The 27,952-nt window shown below is 42.8% G+C and overlaps 2 protein-coding genes and 1 long non-coding RNA gene across 6 annotated transcripts in view; 2 read left to right on the top strand and 1 right to left on the bottom strand.

Moving 5' to 3' along the window:
* Positions 1 to 566: 566 nt before the first annotated feature.
* Positions 567 to 27,402, bottom strand: LOC309331062. The gene is made up of 3 exons (XR_014151717.1): positions 27,121 to 27,402; positions 8,698 to 8,766; positions 567 to 684 (listed from the first exon to the last, which is right to left on the bottom strand). It is a non-coding gene; the product is annotated as an uncharacterized lncRNA (long non-coding RNA).
* TPH1 (tryptophan hydroxylase 1) lies at positions 3,751 to 24,898 on the top strand. Of its 2 annotated transcripts, none has more exons than XM_081841506.1 (11): positions 3,751 to 3,993; positions 10,419 to 10,556; positions 11,699 to 11,882; positions 13,729 to 13,829; positions 14,174 to 14,241; positions 14,647 to 14,843; positions 15,166 to 15,301; positions 21,274 to 21,400; positions 21,907 to 22,002; positions 22,459 to 22,592; positions 23,271 to 24,898. In XM_081841506.1, the coding sequence occupies exons 1-11, from the start codon at positions 3,904 to 3,906 to the stop codon at positions 23,443 to 23,445; spliced, it is 1,446 nt and encodes a 481-aa protein (XP_081697632.1). In that variant the 5' UTR covers positions 3,751 to 3,903; the 3' UTR covers positions 23,446 to 24,898. The 2 variants fall into 2 exon arrangements, with proteins under 2 accessions (XP_081697632.1, XP_081697631.1); XM_081841505.1 differs by having other exon boundaries at positions 3,752 to 4,029.
* Positions 26,249 to 27,952, top strand: part of SERGEF (secretion regulating guanine nucleotide exchange factor) — a 102,064-nt gene continuing 100,360 nt past the window's right edge. Inside the window, exon 1 of one of the 3 annotated variants that reach the window (XM_081841601.1) lies at positions 26,249 to 26,353. In XM_081841601.1, the coding sequence (XP_081697727.1) occupies positions 26,309 to 26,353 (45 nt within the window). In that variant the 5' untranslated portion in view covers positions 26,249 to 26,308. Of the gene's footprint in view, positions 26,354 to 26,432; positions 26,676 to 27,952 lie in introns of those variants that run through there. The other 2 variants (XM_081841600.1, XM_081841599.1) reach the window with 2 other exon arrangements.

Genomic DNA, 27,952 nt, shown 5'->3' with positions numbered 1-27,952 from the left:
AGGTAAGTGATTCAGAGCTTAGGTAATGTCTGGGAAAGTGTTTTGTGTTTGTGTGATATATGATTTTTCAGTAATTTAGTGAAACAGAGAGTGTCTTGAACAAATGCCACTGTCTTGGTAGAAAAACACACACACTCCTGGTAGAAGCACAAAGGTAGGCTATATGTTTCCAGCACAACTGTTGGTCAAATGGAAGAAGCATTCATAGGGTCAAACTCCATCCTTCTAGCTGACAGAGTAAACACCAGCAGCTCTTTTTCTGCCCATGTAGAAACCGATGTGAATTAGAATTGCCTTGAGGCACCTACCATTCAGGAAGTCCTCCCTTGCTGTATTTTTTAACGCCTGATTATTCCTCAAATGGACCTGTGAATTATGGTAGGTAAGCATGCCAGGGACACAGATCTCTTTGCTTCAGAAGAATGTGTTTGTCCTGCATTGATTATAAAATATATATACTCATAGGTTTTGATCTTATTCAAAATCATGTTTATAGTTGCATAAAGTTGGCCTGGGCTTAATTTGGGATTTCTAATGGCAAATACTTTTAAAGGTGTCCATCGCAAGGCATTGGATGAATGAGGCAAAGTGAAGAGGTTTGAAGGCACAAGCTAAGCAGGTCCAGGTCTCATCAGTGTCTGGATGGGTGACCCCTTGGGAGCCTAGTGTCCACCACCTTGGGTTCTGCGATGGAAGAAAGGTGGGATATAAATGCAATTAAATAAACATAAAATATCCCACACCCTATACCAGCTGTAGCCAATGTGATACTCTCCAGATGCTGTTGGACTACAGCTCCCATCATCCCTGATCACCAGCCATGATAGCTGAAGCTGATGAAAGTCGTAGTACAACAACATCCAGAAGGCACCAGCTTGGCTACCCCTGCACTACTCCAACTAGCCAAGCCATCACAGAGTGAAAACAGCTGCAAAGAAATTGAAGGAGGCCTCTGTGCAGTAGGACGGGGCCCTTTGCATTACTATTATTTGTTGTAATGTGTAATGAGTTTGCACTTCGTTTTCATATCAAAGAGCAAACATGAGATTTGGCCGAACTCTGTTTCCTTAATGCTGACAAGAGCGTGTTTATAGGGAAGGCAAGCAAAATTAATATGTAAAGAAAAGCAAGCAACGTATGTGAGAACAGGAATCCATGGTAATTACTTGCATACACATGATACATCTAGTGATAACATCATTTTCCACAAATTTATTACCCCATGTTATCAACACAGTGACCTCATAATATGTAAACGAAAGTCTGAACAGCAGCACTGATTATATTGGTAGCAACTAGCAAGAGCTGAGAATCATGTTCAGAACCAAAAGAAGAACAGCTCCTCCATGTTCATAATATACCTTTAGATTAGAAAGAGCTGAAGTCATGTTGTCTTTTCAGCACCACTGATGGAATAGCTACAATGCCCTAGCCTATGAAGAGGATCAAAATAGTACAGCAGCGTTTCATAACCAAGCAAAGCACCATTTCGTTACCCCAAGTTTTCACTTCCAGGCAGTGCTTTTCGGTCACAGGACCTTTTGGGGTCTGCGCGCAAACTGGAATTCTGATGAAGCATTGTGGATGTCCATCAAAAAAATGGCTGCCGTATAAATGGAGCCACTCGCATTTGCATGATTTCTACATGGGTTTTCTCCTAATCCACCATCTAATCACAGATCACATCTGCTTCTAGGTAAAAATAAGAGATCCAGCACAAACTACTGGGTCCACCATGGCTCAAACTACAGATTCTTTGCTCTGGTGCTCTGGCAAGAACTGCAGAGGTGTTTTTTTTTTTTAAAGTGCAATCCATAGAAACTACTGTCATCTTCCATTTCTTTTATTTATTTAAAAGCATTAACTAACTGCTTAATGATTTTAAAAATGGAGTGTTGAGAGGAGGCAGAGGGAGAAATAGATCAGAGGGGCTGGAACGGGAGGACAGAGAAATATGTATCTAGTGCAGAAAGAAGCATCTCATTCTCTGGATAAGTCACTTCCTGGTTCACACTCAGATGCTGTTTTGAAATGTCATGGGCATGGAAGAGAGAGCTGGTCATGGATAGTAATAGGGAAGTTAAAGAACTGAATGTAGATGAGACTCGAGACAAGTGTATCCATCCCACCCAAAATCCTGTAAAACCAACATGGAGAAACAAACCAAAGCAGCTCAACCAAGGCTGAGGCATTTGTGAGTGGGGGAGAACGTGGATGGAATGGGATGACTGGAACCCTGAACTGAAGCACTTTATGCTGCAACGTTTTGTGCAAGCGCCCTTCATTGTTATCCCCAAGCCTATTTCCCCCCCCCTACTTGACAAAAATCATAGAAGAAGAAGAAGAAGAAGAAGAAGAAGAAGAAGAAGAAGAAGAAGAAGAAGTAGAAGGGAGGAGTTTGGATTTGATATCCCGCTTTATCACTACCCTAAGGAGTCGCAAAGTGGCTAACAATCTCTTTTCCTTTCCTCCCGCACAACAAACACTCTGTGAGGTGAGTGAGGCTGAGAGACATCAAAGATGTGTTACTAGCCCAAGGTCACCCAGCAGCTGCATGTGGAAGAGAGGGGATGCGAAGCCGGTTCACCAGATTACAAGACTACCACTCTTAACCACTACACCACACTGGCTCATGGATAAATGCCTTCCTTCATAGGATTGCTGTTAATATGAGTGAAATAATGGCTACCTTTTGAGTTTTAGTGGCAGAAATGAACTCCCCTTTAAAGCAGGGCTTGGGGAAGGGGCAGGTCTCAGTCCACATTTACAAGTGGGGAGGCTGTAAATGTGCACCGAGGTTTCCAACCTCAAAAAATTGCTCATGCATACAGAACAGCACACATGTATTGGTACATTCCACTCCAGATAACGTCAGTATTTCCAAAGAGCTTTTGTACCTCTGAATCATGCTGGGGGAGAGGATATAGATTTTGCTCAAGGGCCAGTTGTGTTCCATTTCACTGGGTGTATTTTTCCTATGCTAAGACTCAGAAGCATGTTCAAACATTCAAGGCAAAATGTCATTTGTGATGTGAACTTATAGCAACAGCTTGGAGACTTCCAAAGTCTATGCCACCACAAGGAGCTCTTCCCTTTAAACTACAACAAACATCCTGGATAATATCCCTAATGGATATTATCTAAGGATCCTTCTCACACTTCGAGCATCAGTGGCAAGTGGTGAACACGGTGTTTCAAAGCTCAAACTTATAAAACTTGACTACACTCAACAATGACTAGCTGGCTTGAACATGCCCAAGCAGGGGCACTTGACCCAAAGGAACTGGTGCCAAAATTTGTAAAGGAAAAGGTACACAAAATGAGATTTTGATGTGCCTGATGAAATCAAAATGACATCAATTTTTTGTGCCAAATCATTTCGAACAAACTTTTGCATTTGAGAAAGATAATCAAAGGTGGTTGTACTACTTATTCTTGCAATTAATAATAATAAATTTAGCAGTTTCAAGTCTTGAGCTTGTCTTTTTTTTCTACAAGACGCCTGTTTTTCAGCACTGAAGTTTGCTTTTTTTGCGGGGGTGCAAGTAATTAGCCCGCCTAGGGTGCAAAACAGCCTGGCACCGGCACTGCCTGAATACGGCTGTGCAGAATGTCGAATTTGAGTGTGCGCCCCAGAGTTACAGAGCATACAAAACCATTACGAAGACGAAGGCTATTGCCTTTACCTCCCGGTGCCTGCGGCCCTGCTGCTCTGCATCCACGTGAAGCGTGGGGAGGGGCTCTTCTCTTCCCGCACCCCCTCCTTGCTAGAGATTAGGCGTGTCTCTTCCTGGGACCCCCCACCCTCCTCCTGTCCATAAATAGCCAAGCCCCGGGAGGCGCGCAGACCAGAGCAGCCACAGAGCCACCGGCTGCAGCCTGCTCTGCCAGCGGCGTCACAGCATGTACACCAGCAGAATGGAGGTTCCCAGGAGGGGGCGATCCTTCGACTCCATGAACACCAGCTTCGGCGAGAACCAGCTCAACAACGTGGTAGGCAACCTCTCCTCTTTGGCCATCCTCAACGAGGTAGGTGTGCGCAGCAGGAGAGGCGCTTCTTGACTTTCATTCCACTTCTTTTAGATTCCTTCCTGATCCAGGAGATCTCCCGTGGTTGGTCTACTATCTGGTCATGCAGAGAGAGCCACGGTGACATTTGTTTTTTTGCTTTTGATGAGTTTGTGTCTGTTTGAAAAAGAATCGTCTAGTAGTCAGATCACAACTGCATTTTAAAATATATGAACGATGATATTTTAGGATATTGTACCGCAAAAAGTTTTTGAGCTGCTGGGAGAACATCGTTCGTGTGTGGCTTTATATTATAAAGATAGTAAAAATACATAAAGTACTTTGGGACTTAAAACGTCCACAAGAAATGACACCTCCTTTTCAGAAGTGGAAGAATCCTCTGGTGGGTCCACAGGAAACCTTACACAATTATATTCAAATTCGCTCCAACTTATACAAAATGATAGGTATATGTTATTGCTTAGTGCATATTCTGCAGCAAATTCGGCCAGCTGTGTGGTTCTGTTTGCCCTGCTCTCCCCCACTGGCAGTCCCAGTAACAAGTGATGCAATTCCACACTGAAAGGTGCATTTTACAGCATCACTTGTTTAAACACCCTCAGACAGGTCAGCTATCGGATCTAAGCACACAGAGAGACTTTGTGGAGAATGAAGAGCAAGTGAGAGTCAGTGTGGTGTAGTGGTTAAGAGCGGTAGACTCGCAATCTGGGGAACCGGGTTTGCGTCTCCGCTCCTCCACCTGCAGCTGCTGGGTGACCTTGGGCCAGTCACACTTCTTGAAGTCTCTCAGCCCCACTCACCTCACAGAGTGTTTGTTGTGGGGGATGAAGGGAAAGGAGAATGTGAGCCACTTTGAGACTCCTTAGGGTAGTGAAAAAGCGGGATATCAAATTCAAACTCTTCTTCCTCTCTCGCTGGGACTGGCAACTATCACAATGGCTAAAAAGCACACAGTCCTTCAAAAGACTAAATGAGGATTAAGCTGGGCAAGTTTCCATCTCATCTCTGCAATTTGAAAACTCACTGCCCAATTGTCCTACTACAATTGATAATATAATCTGGATAAATTTGGGGCATTAATCTAATTAAGGGCACCTCAGGGCATCTCAGGAAGGCACTGTAGCCATGTAACTGAGAAAAGGTGGGCACCCATTCTTATTCTGACTAGCCCTCTGTAAAGTCAACTGTATAGATTGATCCTTGCAGACGTGAACTTCCAGGGAATAAGAGATTCCCTGCCTGTGTGTACTTTGGGGTGTCCACCTTGTCCCCTTGCCCATCTGGTGTACAAGAGGTCATGACATACAGAGGAATATCTCAGTATGAGAAATGCCCTGAATATGTGCAGGGTAGTGCAGATGGACACGCTTTCATCAGAGAGTGTTAAAAAGGGTCCTGGAGACTGAGCGTGATGTTGCACTCAGATTCCATCCAATGTCTTACTTGCATCTTATTCATCTTCCTCTTTGCCAATGCTCATTTTCCTATCCTAGACTCCTTTCGGCTAGTCCCTGTCTTTAGTAAGTGCTAAATGACATACAAGTGCCTTTGAACTTCTGCATCCTGTCTACAAAAAATAGGGAGATGCATGAGCAAGGCATGTGTGCTATGCTCATCACCTGATGTTACCCTTCAGCATATGACGATGAAGATGCTATTTCTGTAGGCTGCACTTTTGGGGGCCTCACATCGCTTGCAGCCACTGATAGACCAGTCCTCAGCATTAACAATGAAACTTTTAAAAAGTGATTGATGCTGGTGGCCATTGTGGCTTCTAGTGACAAGATGTTCTGTACATGAGCCGTGTGTTTTGTGACGGAGTCCTTCATTTGGCTTACCATCTTTAATCCACTGCCTACCAATGATGACTTGATAGTTTGTTTTGCATGCAGGTGTGAATAACCTCTCCCTTTCTAATCTCCCGACTTCGCTAATCATATTATAATATAAGCCCATCATCTAAGTCATCTGAGTTAACCTTCCCAATGGTTTAAGTCTGTCTTCATAAGGATGATCTCACTTTCCTGATAATTCCCCCTGACTATGTTTTGCTATCTAGCCAGCTTTGCTATATTGTCACCGTTTTACCCAATCCTGCTACCCCATCTAAGGTATTCAAGATACCAGGTCAAATAAATATATATTATATTGGTCAGCAACTAGCTTCCCCAGAGGGCTAGTTGGAGCAGGAGTGAATGGTGGAAGAACAGCCCCTCAGCCCCTCTAGAGGTGCCTGCCAGCAAGTTATTTTACTACAAATGCCACTTTCCCTACCCTACATTTGCTGGTGCCAGACAGCTGATTTATAGGAACCAGATTTGGCCCACAGGTCTCCAGTTGCTGCTACTGAATTTAATATATTTGTACCCCATCACGCCAATCATTCAAAGCAGGCGTTTAAAAACCACCCATGTAACAGAGAGCTTTGCAAGCTATAAGAGCCGTATTTATAGCCACCAACGGCTAGTGGCCGAGGAGTACATGGCAAACTGAGGCTGCTGCAGTGCCCTGGGGGTCTTACAAGAGACAGCGCCGGGGAAACTAGCTTAGAAGGTAAGAGGAGATTTACCTCTTCTGAACCTGCCATTGATGTCAGCAGTTTGAAGATCCTGTTCTTGAGATCTGGAGCAGATTAAGGAAGAGGCAAGTCTACATAAGCAAACTAAGCCTGTTCTTGTAATGAGAGTTTTCTGTAGATAGCTTTGTTGGAACCAATCAACCCTATGCTGGCTGGCTGTCAAGATAGGCAAACCCAAGAGCAGGGTTCAATCTCCACTTGGTTATGAAGCTCACAGGGCGACCTTGGGCTAGGAACTGCCTCTTAGCCTAACCTACCTCACAGGGTTGTTGTGGGGATTAAATGAGGAGGGGGAAAACCATGTTTTCTCTTTAGAGAAAAAGGTGGGATTTAAATGCAGCAAATAAATAAACAATAAATTGAACCCTAAGGGGAGGTTTGCTACTGATTTTAGACCCATGTAGGTTGTACTAAACATGATGCAAGCAGGGTTGTTTCAAAATTATAAAAACTAATCCATATTGACTATTTCCTTCCTTCCTGAGCATAAAGCCACAATTTTCTGGATCTACTCAGAGCTAGCTAAGCGTCAGACAAAAAGGTCGTAAAAGCCATTGTAAAAAGTTAAAATCATTAGTAGGATCGGAATCACACGTAGTTTAATGGTGAATTTTGGACACAATGAATTATTGAATTATTATAAAAGATGCAGGAGGAAATGATTAACAATAGGACCCACAAAGGGGAGGAGGGAAGTTCAGGAGATTCTCTGGAATCCCATTTCTATGCTGCATGTTGGATATGGGACTGTAAAATTTTAATCTGAAAAACCAAATATATATATATATATATATATATATATATATATATATATATATATATGCTTTCGTAGATTTTCACGGGTACAGGAATGCAGGTTTTGGTGTCCTCGGGTGTCTTCCCGTGTAAAAGTTGGGGTGTCTAGGCGACGTTTTGACGAGGTCTCACTCGTCATCTTCAGGCTGGTGCTTTCGGCTTCTTGTTACTGGAACAGAGCAGGATCTCAGTGTTTGAGTTCCTATAAATACTGTAGAGGGGGTGTGGTGTATAGCCTCCAATGTTCTGGGCAGAGAGGAAGTTCCCAGGCTAGTGTGCCTTTTCTTCTTTTGTTCCTTAATTACTTGAGAGATATCTTGAGTGATTTCTTGAGTGATATATGTTATATCTATCTATCTATCTATATCAGAGCATCAGATGTCCTGAAAAAGAGTCACATTCAGCTCTTGTTCAGGAAGAGAACACTTATAAGCAGATTCTCTGCCACCTGAAAAAAGTTTAATAGGAGACTTAAGAATGTTTTCATCCATGTGAGGCTTAGATCTAATTTTTGCTTGGAGCATAAACTTTTATGGATTCCTACCACATTAAAGCTGCCATGAGACTCTTCCTTGTGACATCTTATCTGTGGAAGGGCAGTTTGGAAATCTAATGAATTAGTGGTGTAGGTGCAGCAGGAACAAAGGGACTTGTTTACTTCTTCTTCAAGAGTATTAGGCTTGGTGTAAAGTTGTGCCACCAAAAGTGGATGTGGCTTGCAGTAGATTCTTAGAGAATGTCATTGTCACTCAGTACCGCTTAAGTAGGGTGCATAAGAAGATCCTTGTTTGGATCAGACCAATTTAGTCCTGCATCCTGTTCTCACAGTCGCCCATAGGATGTCTGTGGGAAGTTTAACACAGTGGTTCATCCCACCCCATAGATGTCTTTCAGCAACTCCACATTCAAAACACCCACATTTCTGCGCAAAGAGAATCCAATTTCTGCTTGCTGAAACAACTGTATCTGAAGAAGTGTGCATGCACACGAAAGCTCATACCTAGAACTAACTCAGTTGGTCTTTAAGGTGCTACTGGAAGGAATTTTTTTATTTTGTTTTGACCATGGCAGACCAACACGGCTACCTATCTGTAACTCAAGCAAACTTGGATAGCTTTTATTTCTTAGTTTAATTTCTAATGCTGCTAAAAGTTAGCTTGTCATAGAAAGAGATTACAATGACGGGAGGGAGGGAGGGAGGATAAGTGTGGACAGAAGAAATGCTCTAAGATTGGTGATTGGGAGGAAGGATGACAAAGACGCAGAGCTGAATACAGCATTTAAATTTTGCCTACTGAATGCTGGGGGTCCACTGTGGGCTGCTTCTCTGCCTTTGGGGCCTTCAGATGTTTCCAAGCTCACTTCTGAAACAATAAATAAGAAATCGTCTTTCATTTTAGTGTTATTTTTTAAAATAAAGATGCCCATTTCTAGGCAAGAACTTAGACGTGACATTTCTCAAGGGAGGTGATGGAATACACATAGCATTGTAATGTAGCTTGGAAGGTCAGGTGTGCTAATGTGAGAAGGAAGTGCACTGTGGGAACTTGCCCTTAGTGATATTTCTAATAATAATAATAATAATAATAATAATAATAATAATAATAATTTATATCCTGCCCATCTGGCTGGGCTTCCCCAGCCACCCTGGGTGGCTCCCAATAGAATATTAAAAACATGATAAAACATCAAATATTAAAAACTTCCCTAAACAGGGCTGCCTTCAGATGTCTTCTAAAAGTCAGATAGTTGTTTATTTCTCTGACATCTGCTGGGAGGGCGTTCCACAGGGCAGGTGCCACTACCAAGAAGGCCCTCTGTCTGGTTCCCTGTAACCTCAATTCTCGCAGTAAGAGAACTGCCAGAAGGCCCTTGGAGCTGGACGTCAGTGTCCGGGCTGAACGATGGGGGTGGAGACACAGGTATACTGGATATTTAATGCAGGTTAAGATATTCAGCTTGCCACCTCTTCTTTTCACCTTTTCACCCCTTGCTTTTTCCTGTAAGACCTATTGCAGTCGTTAAGAGTCGTCAACAGGCTCATCACAGCTATCTGCCAATCACCCATTCCCACCACCCTTCTGAGTAATACCCCTCCCCACCTTCTCACTATATAGAAGGGTCTGGAAACTTCTGTTTCAGTGTATTTGAAGAAGTGTGCATGCACACGAAAGCTCATACCAAGAACTGACTTAGTTGGTCTTTAAGGTGCTACTGGAAGGAATTTGTTTTGTTTTGACTAAGGTACATAAACCTTGTGTTTATTTCAACTATTAGATGTGCTCATGAAACACAAGTCTTTCCTTCAGGGCATACGGGGGGGGGGGGAGGGAGGGAGGTGATTTAGGACATGCTGGTCTTCTACTTGCCTCTATGAGTGTTTGTGGCCTGCACAGTCTGTAGGGCTGGCTTTCCACTCTGTACAGGGGTGGGAGGATGTCTGTAGTTTGGGAGAAGGGTGTTTTCCATTTTAATGGTCACTTCCTGTGCTTCCAGCTCTTCACTACATCACTGAAACCACAGCGGCCGGAGGCTGCTATGCAGACTTGTTGTTAGTATAGGTGAAACAAAGCGATAGCTAGGGTTGCTGAATGAGTGGGCAGGGAAAAAACAGCACAGCCTGCCTTTGAAAGTAGCTTGCTTTGTAGAAATCAACAGATGAAGCTCTTCTCAGCATGGATATAAGCCTTTATCACCTGCTAAGAAGGCCAGCCCATATCATTTTGATTCCTGGGGTGCGACAGCAAATGGTGTCCTCTCATCCCACCATGTTAAAGGACTAGCTAAGGCCAGCCATGTAATTTTTTAGCACCTGAGGCAGAGAATCACACAAGCGCCTTTTCTCCTCCCTGGCAGTTAAAATACAATATCAGTACATTAAATAAAGAATTTGCTGCCCTTTCATGGCACCCCATTCTGCAGCCTAAGGCAGACAAGTTTGAACCTAAAAAAAATAGGTTTGTTTTGAAACTTTGACTTAACTCTTAACTCTGCTTGCCATCTGCATCATTTTTAGATCCACAAGTCCAACTACACGATGAATGATGACAACAAAGAGAATGAAGACAATGCATCTGAAAGGGGGAGAGCTGCCGTCATTTTTTCTTTAAAAAATGAAGTTGGAGGGCTTGTGAAAGCCCTAAAGCTCTTTCAGGTAAGCATTCCAGTCCCTGTTGTGTACAGCTGGTACAGAGTAAAGATAGCAACAACCTCTGTAATGGCATGATGAGTTTTGCTGCTGTATTAAGATTTTAGATTTTATAAACAAACAAATGCTAAACCTAAAATAGTACGACCATACAACTGTGCACTCCAAATTGAGGATGAGATGAAATCCCAGAATCTGATCTGAAGGACTGAACCTTAAGGGTATTGGAGAAGAATTTATTTGTTTGTTTTGCGTTTCAGACACCTCTGAAAATGTGTAACTTACTCAAGGCAGATTTGCACATTATGTGGAAGTGCTGATTCCACATTTCAAGGGTAATGCCCCAAGGGGGCAAGTTGTAGGTTTCCTCCTCCCTGGGAGAGATGCTTTAACTGTTTTTCCAGGTGTCCCTGTAACTCACTATTACACATGATGTGTAAAAAAGGCATTAGAACGGCCACTTTTGTGGCATCTTCTTACTAAATAGTGCACTGCTTATTAGTATATGACTAGTAATTTAATGTTGAAGTCAATCAACCACTTCTCTGGGGGAAAGTAAAGAAACTGTGCCTATGCACTTTCTAGAGGAGGGGTGAGACCTGGGGCAAATGTAGCCCTCCAGGTCTCTCTGTAGGCTGCATCCCTCACTGGCCTTGTTCTGTGCCCTCCTGAAGTACACATGGGCAACTGTGGATTTAAGCCAGAAGTGGGTGCTTCAGTTCTCCTACTCTGGTACACAAAAGGGAAGGAGATATGATTGGTGCCCTGCACAAGCTTGAGGCTAATGCAGGCACCCCCAACCTTCGGCCCTCCAGATGTTTTGGACTACAATTCCCATCATCCCTGACCACTGGTCCTGTTATCTAGGGATCATGGGAGATGTAGGCGAAAACATCTGGAGGGTCGCAGGTTGGGGATGCCTGGGCTAATGCATACATTCTCTTACTTTACTCTTTGCCTTTATACGTGAATTATCATGCTGAAAATGAGAAGTATTATCATAAGGTTATTCACTATGGCAGGGAGTGGATTCAAAGTGTAGATTATTTTGTGTTAATTAGTATGTTTGATGAACTATATCAGAGGAAGGGGTGATTGGTCCTCGGGTGCTATTGACCAACGAAAAAAATGTCTTTCTTATCCATCAGGAGAAACATGTGAACCTGGTGCACATAGAATCTCGAAAATCCAGGAGACGAAATTCAGAGTTTGAGATCTTTGTAGATTGTGACAGTAACAGGGAACAGCTTGAGGAGATCTTCCATCTCTTGAAATCCCATGCCAATGTGGTATCTGTGAACCAGACAGACAATTTCCTTGTACAGGAAGATGGTAAGGCAGAAAATAAGAATGATTTATTAGAAGTGCACGCCCTTTGAAAGGTGTGATCACGTGCCAGTGTTTGTGGTGCTAAATTTTAAAAACAATGTCTTGCTTTTTTCTTTAGAGAGGCTTCTTCTTTTTCTTTTCTTTTCATCTAATGCACTTTCAAAGAATGGTTTACAATAGATTAAAACAGATTTCCTTCTACTATGAGATGTTTAAAAAGAAAGATACATACATTGGTTGGATATGGGATTGCTGGGCAAAGTGAAGCTGTGCTTAGGAAGGGAGCAGCATAATTTTAAATATAAATTCCACTGAATCCATCTCATAAGGCTGTGATCCCATGAAAAATTAGACATGCCCAATTTGTCACAGATAATAATAATAATAATAATAATAATAATAATAATAATAATAATTTATTATTTATACCCCACCCATCTGGCTGGGCCTCCCCAGCCACTCTGGGTGGCTTCCACAAAAACCAAAAATACAGTAAAATATCACACGTTAAAAACTTCCCTAAACAGGGCTGCCTTAAGATGTCTTCTGAATGTCAGGTAGTACCTCTAATTCGGCATAAGATTGGGCTTCCCATGTGGTTGGGAGTTTCAACCTAAGTGCATGGGGCTTGATTCACAACTAGGGTCCATTTGATCACCATAGGAGGAATTTGATGGCACGCTAAGGCAGTCATTCCATCAGGGCAATTATTTTGGCTTTCCAGAGGGAATAATCCCCCCCACATGCTGTTATGTTATGGGGGTTCCCCCGAAATTCCCTCCTGAGCCAATGTTGAAGGCGCAAGGGGAAGAGAGACGGAAAGCCTTATTGCACAAGTGGGAGTCCTTGCGCATTAGCTAATCCTGCTCTATATTTAGAAATTAAGTTTACCCTATCACAAATTTTCTATTGGTTTCAAATGTTTTATACCTGCGTCCTGTAGCCTGTGCATTCCCTTACTTGCTTGAGCCATCATACTAATGGGGATTTAAGATGTTCCGTAGAAGTTAGATATGATTTGATGAATGGGGTTTTCAGGAACAGAGGACCCTGCCTTAGGAAAAGAGAGCTGGGCCACAGGAGCTGTGGGTCTGTTCTGTGACCTATGCAATTCTGAATACTATTTCACTTTTTTTTTTGTCTCCGGCGCTTGCAGCAGTACAAATGGCCATAATGCAGTAGAACAATATCCATTTCTCAATAGAGGGCCTGCAAAATTATGTAGTGAGCAAACCAAGGATATCTGCCTCTTTTTCCTGGGTCTCTCCCAATATGTGGGGTTTCTGGTTATTTGGGTTTACATTCGGAACTTGTGACTTTGGTTTCTTCTCCTTTAAAACCTTTTTGTTTTTGAACTACAACTCCCTGAGGATTGGCTATCCCGGCTGGGACTGATGGGAATTGGAGTCCAACAGCACCTGGAGGGGCACAGTTTCCACAGTCTTGAGATTTAAAGCCTTTTCCTGTAAGCAACACCTGACTCTCCCCTTTTTTGCCTTATTTGGCAGCAGAGGGTTGAAGGTGTGAGAGCAACAGCTAAGCTGAATCCCTGATGCAAGCAGTAAGAGCTAAACTTACTTTCTTCCCCTGTTTTTAGTATCATTGTTCCTTTTGCCATATCTACCACAGGAGGAAGTGCCCAATGTTGTGTGAAGGTCAGATAGGAAGATGTTCTCTTCTCCTCTTGACATTAATTCCTCAGAAACTAGATTTCATTTTCTAGCTGTCATAGCTCGCCATAAGCACAGTTTCCTTTTCATAGCAAGCTTAATTTTATTAATAGCTATGTGGGTTTTATTCATTCCGTAGAATTTTATTAATAGCTATATGGGTTTTATTCATTCCATAGATATGGAAAATATCCCCTGGTTCCCTAAGAAGATCTCGGATTTGGATAAATGTGCAAATCGTGTTCTAATGTATGGTTCTGATCTGGATGCAGACCATCCAGTGAGTAGATTCATATTTCTCTCACAACATTTCTGTTGCCTTTAAAGAGCTCCTCAAAACACTTACTTTGAATATCTGGATATCTGATACTTTAGACTTGTATTCCAATATCAGACTTTGATGCACATTGAACATACTAACATATCAAACATGATAATCCTGAGCTATAATTGTACAACCTGAATTTGATAGTATGTGATTCAATCCTATCCGAAAACAGCAATGGTCAAGAAGCATGCAGATTGAAGAAAAATTTCCCCTCAATTTGGGGGGGGGGGGTTAGGAGTAGAAACATGTTAATCACAAAGACTGACTGGGGCTTAATTTTTGTGTTTCACTTTTAGGGTTTCAAAGACAATGTTTATCGCAAGAGACGGAAGTATTTTGCAGACCTGGCTATGAACTACAAACAGTATGTGTCAATCTTTGTTAAATGCTCTTGCTAAAGATGGGGCAGGAACCTTTCAGGGCTAGGGACAAAGCCTTGGAGACTTGCGTATTGGTAATCTGACTGACAAATGTGGAGGTTGAGAATATATTATGGATCAGAGTATGCCAGTCAGCCAGTTTTGCTTTGCCAATCCAAGCTAGAGTTCAGCACAGCAAAATAAAGCTTTCCTCCAAAATCATTACAGTGACCCTACAAGACCAGGCAAAACCAGTTTATGTTGTTATTATTGGCTAATCCAAATTCCCAAGCAATGATGCACAGAACTGAAGGTAACACTAGGACTCTGAAGTGTTATTTGAAAACAAATGTTTCATTTCTGACAAACGTTTCTGAAAGTCAACCCTTGATTCTGCTTTCTCGTCGTAGTGGCGACCCAATTCCAAAAGTTGAATTCACCGAGGAGGAGATCAGGACTTGGGGCACAGTATTCCGAGAACTGCATAAGCTCTACCCAACCCATGCTTGCAGAGAATATCTTAAAAACCTGCCTTTGCTAGCCAAGTACTGTGGGTACAGAGAAGACAACATACCCCAGCTGGAAGATGTGTCACGTTTTCTAAAAGGTAATGTGCAGGCGTCTATCTGACCAGATGTTTTTGCTGAGGCAATGCTACCATTTTAATAGGACAGACATAGCCAACGTGGTGCCCTACAAATGTTGTTGGACTACAACTCCCATCAGCCCCAGCCTGCACCACCAGTGGTCGGGGGTCATGGGAGTTGCAGTCAAATTTATTTTTATTGGCTCCCTCTGCAATATGGCTTTGATGAAGAACAAGATGCTAGAGATCTCCATGTGTTTGAACTTCTGCAACATGGGTGTTTGGTGAGGGGACTTGGCTGGATGTTTATCTTCTAAATTTGCCACCATCTTGGTTTTTGCAGAGCGCACTGGATTTACTATCCGCCCAGTTGCCGGATACCTCTCGCCCAGAGATTTCTTGGCAGGTTTGGCCTTCAGAGTGTTCCACTGCACTCAGTATGTTCGACACAGTTCTGACCCGCTTTACACACCAGAACCGTAAGCAGCTATTTTTTTTAACCCTTATTCCAAATAACATGTACATTTATACTTATTGCAGGAAAGTGTACCCATTTTGAAAGCTTGGTGTCAATCAATGAAATCCTTCTGTCTACTCAGAAGTAAGTCCCACTGAGCTCAGTGGGGCTCACTCCTAAGTAACTGGGCATAGAATTGCAGCCTAAAGCTAGACTTTATGACCATTTTACAAATCAACGCAGAGTACTGCTCTCCTTTTCAAACATGTAGATCAAATCTGGTTTATGTTAGCTCTTGTAAGTTGGAGGTGGGGGGCAGGAAATGCTGTTGAGAGCAGAGAACTTGTAACTGAGGGCTGTCAAACATATTTAACACAAGCCTAGCTCTCACAATGTGAATTACCTCCACTTATTTTAGTACAACTGGATCTTCACCATTTCATCACCATGCAGCCATATCATTACATTGGATCTTCACCATTTCATCACCATGCAGGATCTTCACCATTTCATCACCATGCAGCCATATCATTACATTCTGGCTGAAAAGAAACAGAAATACGCAACCCAAAAATGGCTACAATTATTTGACTCAATTCAGAGTAAAAACAACAAAGCGTTCTGGAACCTAGTGTATGGAGGATTGAAAGCCGAAAATCAACTAACTCTACCACCAATTGCAGAATCCAAATGGTCCCAATACTTTACATCTGTATTTAACAATCTACACAGTGAACTTAAAGGAAATGAAACCACTAAAAATAAAATTATTAAACTCCAGGAGTGGCCAAGGGTAGAGGAAGAGGAAATTAGAGAGATAGTTAAAAATTTCAAATCGGGGAAATCTCCTGGGCCAGACGGTCTACCAATAGAATTATTTAAGACCTATATAGATTGGTGGGCAGAACCCTTAGCCCAACTGTTTACGCTTATAGATAAATATGGGATCATACCTGAGACATGGCTAAGATCAATAATTATTCCAATCTTTAAAAATGGCGACCCAAAAGAACCAAGGAATTATAGACCGATAAGCCTTCTATCAGTGATAGGGAAAATCTACGTTAAGCACCTCTTATCTAAACTCCTTACCTGGATGAAAAATCTAAATTTACCAGGGAAAGAACAAATAGGTTTCTCCAAAGGTTGCTCCACACTAGACCACTGTCTTATACTTATGCATCTGGTTGAAAAATACAGATCCCAAAGGCAATCTAAGATATACGCTGCTTTTGTAGATTTTCGTGGTGCATTCGACTCAATTGACCGCCCAAAGTTGTGGAGGAAACTCGCAGAATTAAAAATTGATCAGCGCCTATTGATTCTAATGCAAAATCTACACTCTTCCAATACCTGTCAAGTCAAACTTAACATCAAAGGTCACCTTTCATCAGACATCCCGATCTCGAAAGGGGTAAAACAAGGGTGTATTCTTGCCCCCTTTCTATTTAATTTATTTTTATCAGACTTGCCAGATTACCTTCAAAAAATAGAATCACATGCCCCTAAACTTAATCAGAAACCAGTTCCTCTCTTACTATATGCAGACGATGCTGTCCTACTATCCTTAACGAGCTTGGGTCTGAAACGTCTTATATCTTCACTGATCCTCTATTGCGAATGTAACAAACTCTCTATAAACTATGAGAAGACAAAAATTTTGGTCTTCTCGAATGGTTGGAAATTAGAGAAATGGAAAATAAGAGGGCAAGAAATCCAACAAGTGAAAATCTATAGGTATCTGGGAATCTTATTCCAGAGCAATTTAGGGTGGGCAACCCATCGCACAAATGCCATAAAACAGGCAAAGTGCATCTCATCAGCAGTTGCCCGTTTTCATTATCAGAAAGGTAATCAATTTATTCCTGCGGCAAATCAGATATTTCAAACAAAAGTGCAATCCCAGATATTTTATGGAATCCCGCTATGGGTCCAAGCATATAACAATGATTTAAAAAAGATTCACTCTAGCTTTCTGAGACGTATTCTTGGACTCCCAGCTACGATCAAATATGAAACAATGTGTGCAGAAATAGGCATACACACAATGGAATATTGGGCATGGTCCACCTCAATAAAGTATTGGTTACGCTGCCACTTTCGCTGCCCTCCATCAAGTCTGCTCGCTGATTTGCTCAAAGACTCCTATAAATCAAGATGGTATCAGCACCTCGAAAAAAAGATTGAATCTTTAGGCATCGAGCTGGAGCCCCTGTACAATTCTAATGAGCAATATATTTCCCATAATATCCTAACTAGACTAAAGGATGTCGAGAGACAAAATATTATGGCAGCTGTAAACAAAATTTGCTCCCCCATATTCTATGAATTAAATATCTTAGATAGCAGAGCCAATTACGTCACTAAACTAATAATCCCAGCCCAACGTAGGGCTTTTATGCTGGCCCGTTTGAATGTTTTTCCCTCAGCATTTGTCAGGGGAAGATATCAAAACATTCCTAGAAACAAGAGACTCTGCAGATGCTCTATGAATGTCCCGGACACTGTAGAGCATATTCTCCTTCATTGCCCATTGTACAGTACGCTCCGTCAACGCGTGCTGTCCCCTCTTTTGGGTGGTCTGGAACCGCAGCAAGGTGAATGTGTGGGATTCTACCTATCCGACGTTGACCAAAGGGTAACGGCGGGGGTAGCCGAGTTTTTGGTAGCAGTCCTCCAAGGAGCAGGTTAACAAGGAAAACCACTGACTCTATATGTATATATATATATGCATTTAGCAAACTGCTGCCTTTTTATATATATTTCAAGGCTTTTATATGTTATTTTCTCTTTTAAGGTTTTATTTCCATAATGCCTAATAAAGGTTTGATAAAGTAAGTATTTTAGTACAACTGAAGAATCAAAATAAGTTTAAGATTTCTTTTCTCTGAGATCCTTAATCTAAGAACCTAGGATCTTCACCATTTCATCACCATGCAGCATATTGAATTAAATAAGACTGAGTGCCTACAGACCAATTAACTCATCTATATTTTGGGCTTACTAAGCCTATCTTAACACTCTCATCTTCATTATCATGCACATTTTTGCTACTCCATGAGTTTGACCAGCCTAATAATCCTACCTTCTGCACCTATTGCCATCCCCACAACTCCATTTCACATACATTACACAATTTGCAATAATGTAGGCGCTCCTTGGGAAGGCCCATTTCATGACATCTTTCTCCTCATTTTTTGTCAAGAAGTAGTAGTTCAAACTGGGCATGCAGGCTTCTAACATAGAGTACCCATGCCACTTCAGTAAATAAGTAATGATTACATTGGCAACCACCTCCTTCCTCTCAGGAGCTCAAGCTGGGGGTATGAAGTTTTCCCCTTCCCCATTTTGTCCTCACAACAATCTTGTGTAGTAGGTAAGGCCTGGCAGATTGTGACTGGCCGAAGATCAGTCGAGTTTCATAACTGAGTGGGTTATGAACTGAACTGAACCCTGATCTCCCAGATCCTAGTCTGACACTCTTAATCACTGCACCAAATTGGCTATGTTCATGTATCATCATTTCTACCGCAGAGAAGAGATTGTCAGGCTGGGTATGCATGTGTGTTGGCCCCATGCTCCCCCACTCTCTGTGCTCTTGTAATTGCACATGCCTATCAAGTTTCTATAGGGACGTGGGTGGTGCTGTGGGTTAAACCACAGAGCCTAGGGCTTGCCGATCAGAAGGTCAGCAGTTTGTTGTTGTTTTTTTGAATAATATTTATTGATGTTTCCAGAAAAATCCAAAATATAAAAGGAAAAAGAAAAAGAAAAAGAGAAAAAAAGAAACATTTGCATTTAGGCCTTACTTTCATTAACATCTTTCCAGGACTTCCCCACCCCACCCCCTCTTGTATTCCATTTCCATTTAATTAGTTCAACAAGTTCTTACCCCAAATTTTAAGCTTATTATCATTGACCCAATGTTCAAACCGTCCTTCAACTTAAAAATATATCCCACCCCCCTAAGATCGACCCCTGTTCCCTTCCACGAATTCCCCTCTTTAATACTCAGAACAGAACAAAATAAAAGATAAAGAACAAAATATAATTTTACACCCTTTGGATTCCGAATTTCCCTCCCCCATTTCCCGGTTTCGATCCCCAATGTCCATCAATGTCTGCTGTCAGCCTGGAGACCCCACATCCATGTCCAAATCTCTCTCAGCTCCACTTTGCCGTCTTTTTAATAGTCTTTGCCATCTTTTTGGTAGTCTTTAGTTTCAAACACCCAATCTTGGAAAAACTATCTCAAGAAGGTCCATTTTTTCCATCCAGATCTCTATGTTTAAGAATAAAACTCAAATTTTGTTTCTTAGTCCTTTTAAATCTGAATGTCCCAAATGTTCCCACTTCCAGCTTTGTCCAATTCTTGTTGTTCTCTTTCCTCACTTTCCTCTGGTTTCTTTTCCTGTTCCGCTGCAAAAACATTCTAATTCCAAAAGCTTCTAGTTCCTCTACAGAGGCTTTATTTATTCAGGAACAAAAACTTGCGTCAAGTCCCTTCCATTCTTCAATAGATATATCTATTGTCTCCTTTAGTGTAGAGACCTCTGTAGACAAAATAATGTTTCATTTTTGCAGCTTTCCCAGGAGATAAAAAGTCCTATTCAATTCCATGAGTATTTTTCCATTTACAACGATTCTTGTAGTGTCCCAAAGCCCCCTCTAGAGGGATTATGGTAACTCAATTTCCTTCCAGATCACGCCCAAAAGTCAAACTAACTTGTTGTCCCTTGTTTTCAACAATTTATATCCAAATTGTAGCGAATCTAACCGGCAAAGTAACAAAGTTCTCTTTTTATTCTCCAACTTTGACAGCTACTTTGACAGCTGTCAAAATCTCTATATCTCCTCACCAGGCGCTCTCACGGATCACTCCCAGTTCCCGGGGGGGGGGGGGTTGCACTTTAGCTCACACAGTCCACTTTTCTCCTCCAGCACAATCTTGTAATTTTCCATCGTGAAATTAATAACTTTTATCAATAAAAGACAGACCCTTCTCTCGATCTTAGTTGTCAGATCCTTGCTTTAAATCCTTTACAACAGGGGGGAGATGGACTTCCTTTTTGACCTCCTCCGCTCGTTCCAAATTTAAATTTTTTTTTTTTCTTTTAGATCCGATTTCCCAATTACTCATGGGTTGTTATTTTTAGTCCAAATTTTCAATGGAAGAAGTCAGCGCTCTCCGTCAAAAGGCATGCGGCTTCGCTCGGCAGGGGAAGCGGAGGACTCATATCACCACACCCCCCCATCCCCCGCTCCGTAGCCTTTAAAAAGGCTCCTTCGCGGTTCGGGGGGCGCAAACGGTGCCCGCCGAGCCACCAGGTCCATGGGCTTCTGCGCCCATGGTTTTTGAGGGTCCCCGCGTCGCCGGCGCGGCGGGACCCAACCCCTGCCGAGCAGGCTCCCTCCGGAGCTCGGAGGGAGTCCGCCATTCGGTGATGGCGCCAACCCGGAAGTTCAGAAGGTCAGCAGTTTGAATCCCCGCGACGGGGTGAGCTTCCGTTGCTCGGTCCCTGCTCCTGCCAACCTAGCAGTTTGAAAGCACGTCAAAGTGCAAGTAGATAAATAGGTACCACTCCAGAAGGAAGGTAAACAGCGTTTCCGTGCGCTGCTCTGGTTCGCCAGAAGCGGCTTAGTCATGCTGGCCACATGACCTGGAAGCTGTATGCCAGCTCCCTCAGCCAATAAAGTGAGATGAGCGCCACAACCCCAGAGTCGGCCACGACTGGACCTAATGGTCAGGGGTCCCTTTACCTTTACCAAGTTTCTAAACCACTTTGTGTACCTGGCATATAGCTCATGTGCGCTTATGCCCCACCAAGCGTGCTGATCAATCTGTTGTGCTATGGGATACTTGGAGGTTTTCCTCCAAAATTGTTATATATTTTTGGCAGTTATTACCTAATATTAGATAAGCTTGCTTTTACACATCAACTGTAAGGGACAAACTACCTGGATCAACATTAGCTTGCTTTTCCTGTTTTCCAGTGATACCTGCCATGAGCTTTTGGGCCACGTACCTCTTCTCGCTGAACCTAGTTTTGCCCAATTCTCTCAGGAAATTGGCTTGGCTTCCCTTGGGGCATCTGATGAAGCTGTTCAAAAGCTGGCAACTGTAAGTAAAGGATACGGGCCGCTCTGTGCAACATGTTCCTCATTTCCATGGATACTACCTCAGTGATTCCATCTTGTGTGTGCCACCATGGAAGAGGCCCTTTCTGTAGTTGCCACCTCACTCAGTGAAGTTACCCAGAGGAGGGCCTCTAATGCACCACTTTTTTCCTCATGGCCAAAGTAGAGAAGCTGTCTTCATACTGAACAGTGTTGAAATTATATTCCATTTCCTGGCTATACAAAGGGCCTTGGCTCCTGAGTGCCATCATTTCTTAGGGATGAACTGAGGATTTAGGGGTTTTCTGAATCCGAAGTCTGGGTTGATTTAAATTGCAATTAATGGATGATGGTGCAAGTCAGGGGTATAAGGGATTCCACATTGAAGGAGAAATAACATTCATGCCTACTCTTCATCTAGGAAAGGGAGCATGAAAACACTTGTTGCTTTTGCTTTATCAAGTTGCATCTCTGTCAAAGGCTCACTGTGTTGCCTTCCTTTTTCCTCAGTGCTACTTCTTTACAGTAGAGTTTGGCTTATGTAAGCAAGAAGGCCGGCTAAGAGCCTATGGAGCCGGATTACTCTCTTCTATCAGTGAACTGAAGGTAAGCCTTAAAAGTCTCTTCCAACTACAGTCAATGGGTCTTCAGAGCAAATTGTTTAAAATTGTCCTTCTACATTCAGGGAATGCTTTTCACATTAACCTGTCTGCCAAGATGGTCAAATTATTGACTTGAACTGACTGGTCAGAACATAACTTGCCAGTCTTAAGAAACAAACAAAACACACTTCACGGGTTTCCAGTCAGCTTGCAGACACACTGTAAGGTGATAGGTTTTGGTCTAGGCCCTAGAGAGTAGTATACAGCTTAGGACCAGGGTCTCTGAAGGACACACTGCTTTGATGAAGGACACATTGCCAGGGTCTCTGAAGGACACACTGCCAATTCTGTAACGTTTTCCTGAGAACATAAATTCATGACATCCATACACTTGACACCTTTGAGGTCCCAAATATATGCAAAACCCAATCTTTGTCATTTTGTTCCGTCTGACCACCAGCATGCACTGTCTGGAAATACCAGAGTCAAGCCCTTTGACCCCAGTGTCACCTGCAAGCAAGAATGCATGATTACAACGTTCCAAGAAGTTTACTTTATTTCTGAAAGCTTTGAAGATGCAAAAGAAAAGATGAGGTAATTTTGCTAAGAACACCTGGGAGATTGAAAGGTGTCTATCTCTATCCACCTTTGTTGGGGAGGGTACACACACCTTAGTTATTATTCTCCACCACAACCCCATTGCGGTCGAGAGCTTGGCTAAACAGTTCTGTGTGGTGGCTAAGAGACCCAAGGCTCAGCCATGAATCTGAAAGTGCCCTGATCAAGTTTTACCTCTGTGGAGACTTGCTAAGTGGTCTTAAACAAGCCACTATCTCTCAAACCCCACTCTGCCTCTCTGTCCCCAACATGGGAGTAAAATAATACATTTCCATGCTGTTATAAGAATTATAAGATGAGGTATGTCAAGAACTTAAAAACAGTTGTGTCACATCAAGGCTTGTGTGAAACAGGTTTAACACCAGGCAGCTCCATGATCTTATCCCAGTTCATTTGTTTCCCTCCTCTTTCCTGAGCTGTTGTCCCTGGATCTGACCATTCTCAGCATCACATCTGACAGCAGTTTTTCCTTGGAGTATCATTTCTGATGAGTTAATGCAATTCTCTTTTTGGTTTTTATGAACCAGTTATAGCGGTACTTGAGATATTGTAGCACACACATACAAGGAATGGTCCTTGGCTGCCAGCTACATTGAGAAGGTGTAAGTGGGCTTTCATTGGAAATTTACTCCCCCTTTTCTTCCATCTGAACAGAGAGTTTGCAAAGACAATCAGGCGCCCCTTTGGAGTGAATTACAACCCATATACACAAAGCATTCAGATCCTGAAAGACACAAGGAGCATTGCTATTGTGGTGAATGAGCTACGCCATGAACTGGACATTGTCAGTGATGCCCTGACCAAGATGGGCAAGCAGCTGGGAATCTAACCTCTCCAGCGATCATCAACCATTCCACACTTGGCACCTATGGATTGTGTCCCATTTTAGATATGGAAATACTCTTTGTGTGCTCTACCGCCCTGTGATCTTTGGATGAAGGGTGGTATACTCAATAAATGAATTAATGATTAAATAAATAAATAAAGTAGGATGCCATTTTCCTAAAACCAAAGCTGAATCACGGGGAAATACATTGTTTTTGAACTATGCCCCCCAGAAACATTCATACCAATATTTGCATACTATTTCCCCCTTTCTCTTTTATGGCTCACCCACACACTCAGCAAGTTGGAAGGAGAGCAGATGCAACTTACTTGTGGACATAGGAATAGTGGTTCCATGTAGTCCAATGAGGGCTAATTCTAGCTGCTACTGAAGAATGGATAGAACTAGAAACCAAGATCTAATGAGGACCTATTGCCACCCAGTCCAGGGATGACTCCAGCTCCCATCATCCCTGACCATTGGCTATTCTGCTGGGGCTGATGGGGGCTAGAGTCCATCAACACCTGGAGGTCCACAGCTTCCCCATCCCTGCCTCCAACCAGGTACAGCATGTGCCATCATGTTTCAAGAAGGATTCAATAGTTATTTCAGCTGAAGGATGAAGACTATAATTCGATGCACACTTGCGTAGGAATCAATCCAAATGAATACAGGGGGTTTTATTTCTTGAGTTGCTCTGCACGTGCCCTTTCTCATATTAGGTTTCCCAATATATTTGCATCTGGATACACTTTTACTTGGAGAACAGGGATCTCCTGCAGGAAGCTGTATCAGTGTCATTTCATCCCATTATATTCACATTTGGCTCCGATGAGCGCCATCCAGCATGGCCAATGGCCAAGGATGAGGGAAGCTGCAATCCAGCAACATTTGAGGGGCACCAGGCTAGTTACTACACAGTGATGAATTTATAGCAAAATGAATAGCAAAATGAGCACAAATTAGGAGAAACCAGCTTTGAAGAGAAATTTAGGCCTTATGCATCCTATAGCCCGCTCCAACCTACACCTCAAAAACCCCGTGTTTTTGTACTATGTGAAGGGGTAGAGGGTGGTGTAGTTGCAGAACGATGGAAGGGACAATGGCTTGCTACAGAAGAATCTGCTCATTGTTCCAATTTGTTCTCAAGATGTCAGGCGACAGAGGCTCATTGGAATTACTTCTGAACTGGATATGCCTTCATATTTAGATAAACCTTACTTTTGTCTTAACTTAGAATTGGTTTTTAGGAATCTGAAACTTAAAAAAATCATTGCAGTTGAAACAACTGGAAGTAACAGATTAGATTTTCTGGGCTTCTACAAAGAGTAGCATTTCTTGAAATGAACTGGATTATGCTATGTCTCTGCTTTTTTATTAGACATTTTTGGGTCTGTGTTATGTTTGTAATGCAAGAGAAAGCGTTGTAATGTTAAATGAGTATTTGCACCTTAAACTCTAAGACTTGGATTTTAAAAAAATCTTTGAAGCCAGTTGTAGTTTTGCAATTGACCTTGATGGATCCAAGAATTCACTTAAAATCTAAGTAGATATATTTTCAGGATACTTAAATATTTATATTCAATTTTTAGGATGTGTAAACTTCCTCATCTATGTCAGTAATTTCAGTGAATTTACTGTGGTGCTAGAACTGTTAAGTAGCCAGAGTGCTTAGCTAAATGATATTTCCCATTTTTTTTCTATTTTCAAATTAAAAAATGAACTTCAAGCAACACACTGCTTTGTGTTATTTGTTAGTTGGGGCCTGGAAAAATCTTGAAGCTGGTTGGCAATAAAATTTTGACTGGGATAATGTTGTTATAACACAACCCAAATCTCTGAGCAGTGTGAGATTGCAGGGGTGCCAGGAGCTCACCCAGGGTTTGTGTTTCCTTCAGAATGAGGTACAGCAAAAATGTGTAGTCTTTATGAGATATGGTTTATTTACACATATATACAACATGAGCCTACGATGAAGGGGTTCACAGCATTAACACCTCAAGAGGGCATTGGTTCCCCCATAGCCGCATCCTGGGATTCAAACAGAAATCAAACATCACTTTTGACTCTCTCACTTCCCAGCTTGCAGCTTTTCTTCCTGCTCACACCACACAACTCTCAACTCTGGCCTTTGACTTTTTAACTATCAGTGATTTGAGGGAGGGGGCCCACTCATTTGCTGTCTGGCACAGACCCACTTCCTTTGTTCCCTTAATGACCCATCATCTCACCACAAAGTCAAGTACTGTATGGTTATTTTGGAAATTTGAATCCTTGATTAGATTTTAATGCTTGCTGGATTCAGAAATTACCCCTTCATGCTTTAACGAGTCTCAAGTTTACTAGATATATTTGACTGTAATTTCCCACAATATGTTTTTGTATGCACATGTTTTATGCAAATTTCAGTACAGCAGTGCTTCTCTAGTGGAAGGGACTTCCCCTGAAGGTGGTGGACTCTCCTTCCCAGCGAGCTTTTTCAACAGAGGTCGGATGGTCTGCCAGGGATTCTTTAGTTGTGATTCCTTCCTTTAGGGGTCGGGCTAGATGATCCTTGAAGGACCCTCCCAATTCTACCATTCTGTGACCCCCCCCCCCAAGTAAGAACAGGGAAGGCTGGGTGTAGATAACAGGCAAGACCCAACACTCCAAACCCAACAACTCTCCCCAGTGCTAGTCACTGAGCAGCTGCAGAGAGAGCAGGGCAAACCAAAAAGGCGCGCGGTATTTCCGCTCCCACCAATCAGAGCCCGACTGCAAAGGTGCGGGGAAACGCCGATCACGCCCACTTCTGACGTCAGTGCGGGCGGCCTGAGGCAAGATCCATGGCTGCTTCCGGGAGTGGCTCCTCCCCTTTTGCGACGTTATGGACGCCGTGCGCGAGGAGCCGACCCAGGCGCTGTTCGCTTGGGTAAGTTCCTGTGGCGGCGCCAGGAAAAGGGCGGAAGCGGCAGCCCTACGGGTATATGTGGCTGGCGGGCGGGCGGGGAGGAAGAACGGAGCGAGGCCGCTCTTTGCACTTTACTGCTGGTCGGGTGGGATGATAATGCGCTGGTCCTCTGCAAATAAGTTTCACGGGCTCCGGCGGCGCTGCTTTGAGCTCGAATCGAGCTGTTGACATGGTTTCCTCACACACATCGCACCAGCCTCCCTCTCCCCTTCCACCGCCCTGACGGATGCTATTGGCAAACCCCCGTCGAAATATGCAAGGCGCTAGTCGGATTTGCTGTTTGGTGTTCCCCCCTCCCACTTTAATAAAACTAAAATAGGAGCAGGCTCTGTGACAGGGTCTCGTGACAGGCAGCAAACCAACAGGCGAAGTTCCATGGCTTCAGCTCTGCCGTTCTAGGCGCACATGCAGTGCCGCATTTACGTATAAGCTGAACAAGAGTGGGGCCCCCCAAAAAAATTAAAGGGAAAAAAGCCTGGATGCACATTTCCAAAATATAAGATAAAAAACAAATAAAATAAAACGTACCTACAGCAACAGTGTTTTGAGTTGTGTAGGCTCCTATGGTGTAAGTAATGGGCCCCGCCTGCTAGTCTGCTCCCTAAAATATCACTGGTTTTAGATACCTATTAGGTCCATAAATTACCAGATACCATATATTCAACACAAAAAACAGTGACAATTTGTTGTTGACAAAGGACAGCTGGACATATAAAGGGCCCCATTACCTTCAGTAGCTTAGGGCTTCGTCAATCCTAACTGTGGCCCTGCACATAAGGCATCCCAGATTCTCTCGTTTGGAACAGCCAAGCCTCTTGTTGAGTCATCCTGTTTTGAAAGGCATAAGCTTCTGCTTGCAGGGAAGACAGCAGAGCCCACTGCTCACAAGCGTGAACTAGGAACTCTTTGTTGATGTTTTAAATCCACTTTAGACACCCCTCAAGCACCAAGAAGGACACACCTGCTGAGAGGAGGACCCTTCAGATGACTCAAGTGAATCTTGGGTCCCCGTAAGGTGTTTAAGCCAATGCTGCTCCCTGTTGCCCAGGGATGGAAGTGTCTTCTGATTTTCATGGCCCTCCCATCCTGGTTCTTTTGCCCATGGCTTGTGGGGAGTGATTAAAATGTTTTGCTAGGCCTTGGTGTCTGTCCATCTGCCACAGTAGAGGCCATTTTTATTTGCCCTTAGAAATTTGAGGTATAAACAGCAGCATGTCTCTGGGAATGTGAGTCCCCTAACCCTAGCTAATATCCATGCGTTGTGGAGAACGGAGCTTCTAAGTCATCAGAGGTGGATTTATGGATAAATTCTCCAATTTAATATTTAAGCATGGCTGTCTGTCCCTACCCACTAGGTGTAGTTGTTAGGCGAGTATTCCAATAAGATCTGGGAGAGTTAGTTTTGAATCTCCATGAATCTAGCCACCATTTCACAGCCTAATCTACAGGGTTGCTGTTAAAATAAAATGGTGAAGGGGAAGACCATGTGCCACCTTGATCTTGTCAGACAGATGAAATATAAACAGATGGCAATGTGCATTACCTCACTTAAAAATGTGG

The sequence above is a fragment of the Podarcis erhardii genome (assembly GCF_964252035.2).
Source record: "Podarcis erhardii genome assembly, chromosome: 1".
Lineage (NCBI taxonomy): Eukaryota > Metazoa > Chordata > Lepidosauria > Squamata > Lacertidae > Podarcis > Podarcis erhardii.
The sequence above is the reverse complement of the archived record's forward strand: the minus strand, read 5'-3'. Positions and strand labels throughout refer to the sequence as shown.

What these genes read in the sequence shown, in the direction of transcription:
- TPH1 (XM_081841505.1), top strand. Translation starts at nt 3,904, where the DNA reads ATGTACACCAGCAGAATGGAGGTTCCCAGGAGGGGGCGATCCTTCGAC. An exon ending in CTTTGGCCATCCTCAACGAG is followed by an intron (nt 4,030 to 10,418) that starts GTAGGTGTGCGC and finishes CATCATTTTTAG; the next exon opens with ATCCACAAGTCCAACTACAC. An exon ending in AAGCCCTAAAGCTCTTTCAG is followed by an intron (nt 10,557 to 11,698) that starts GTAAGCATTCCA and finishes CTTATCCATCAG; the next exon opens with GAGAAACATGTGAACCTGGT.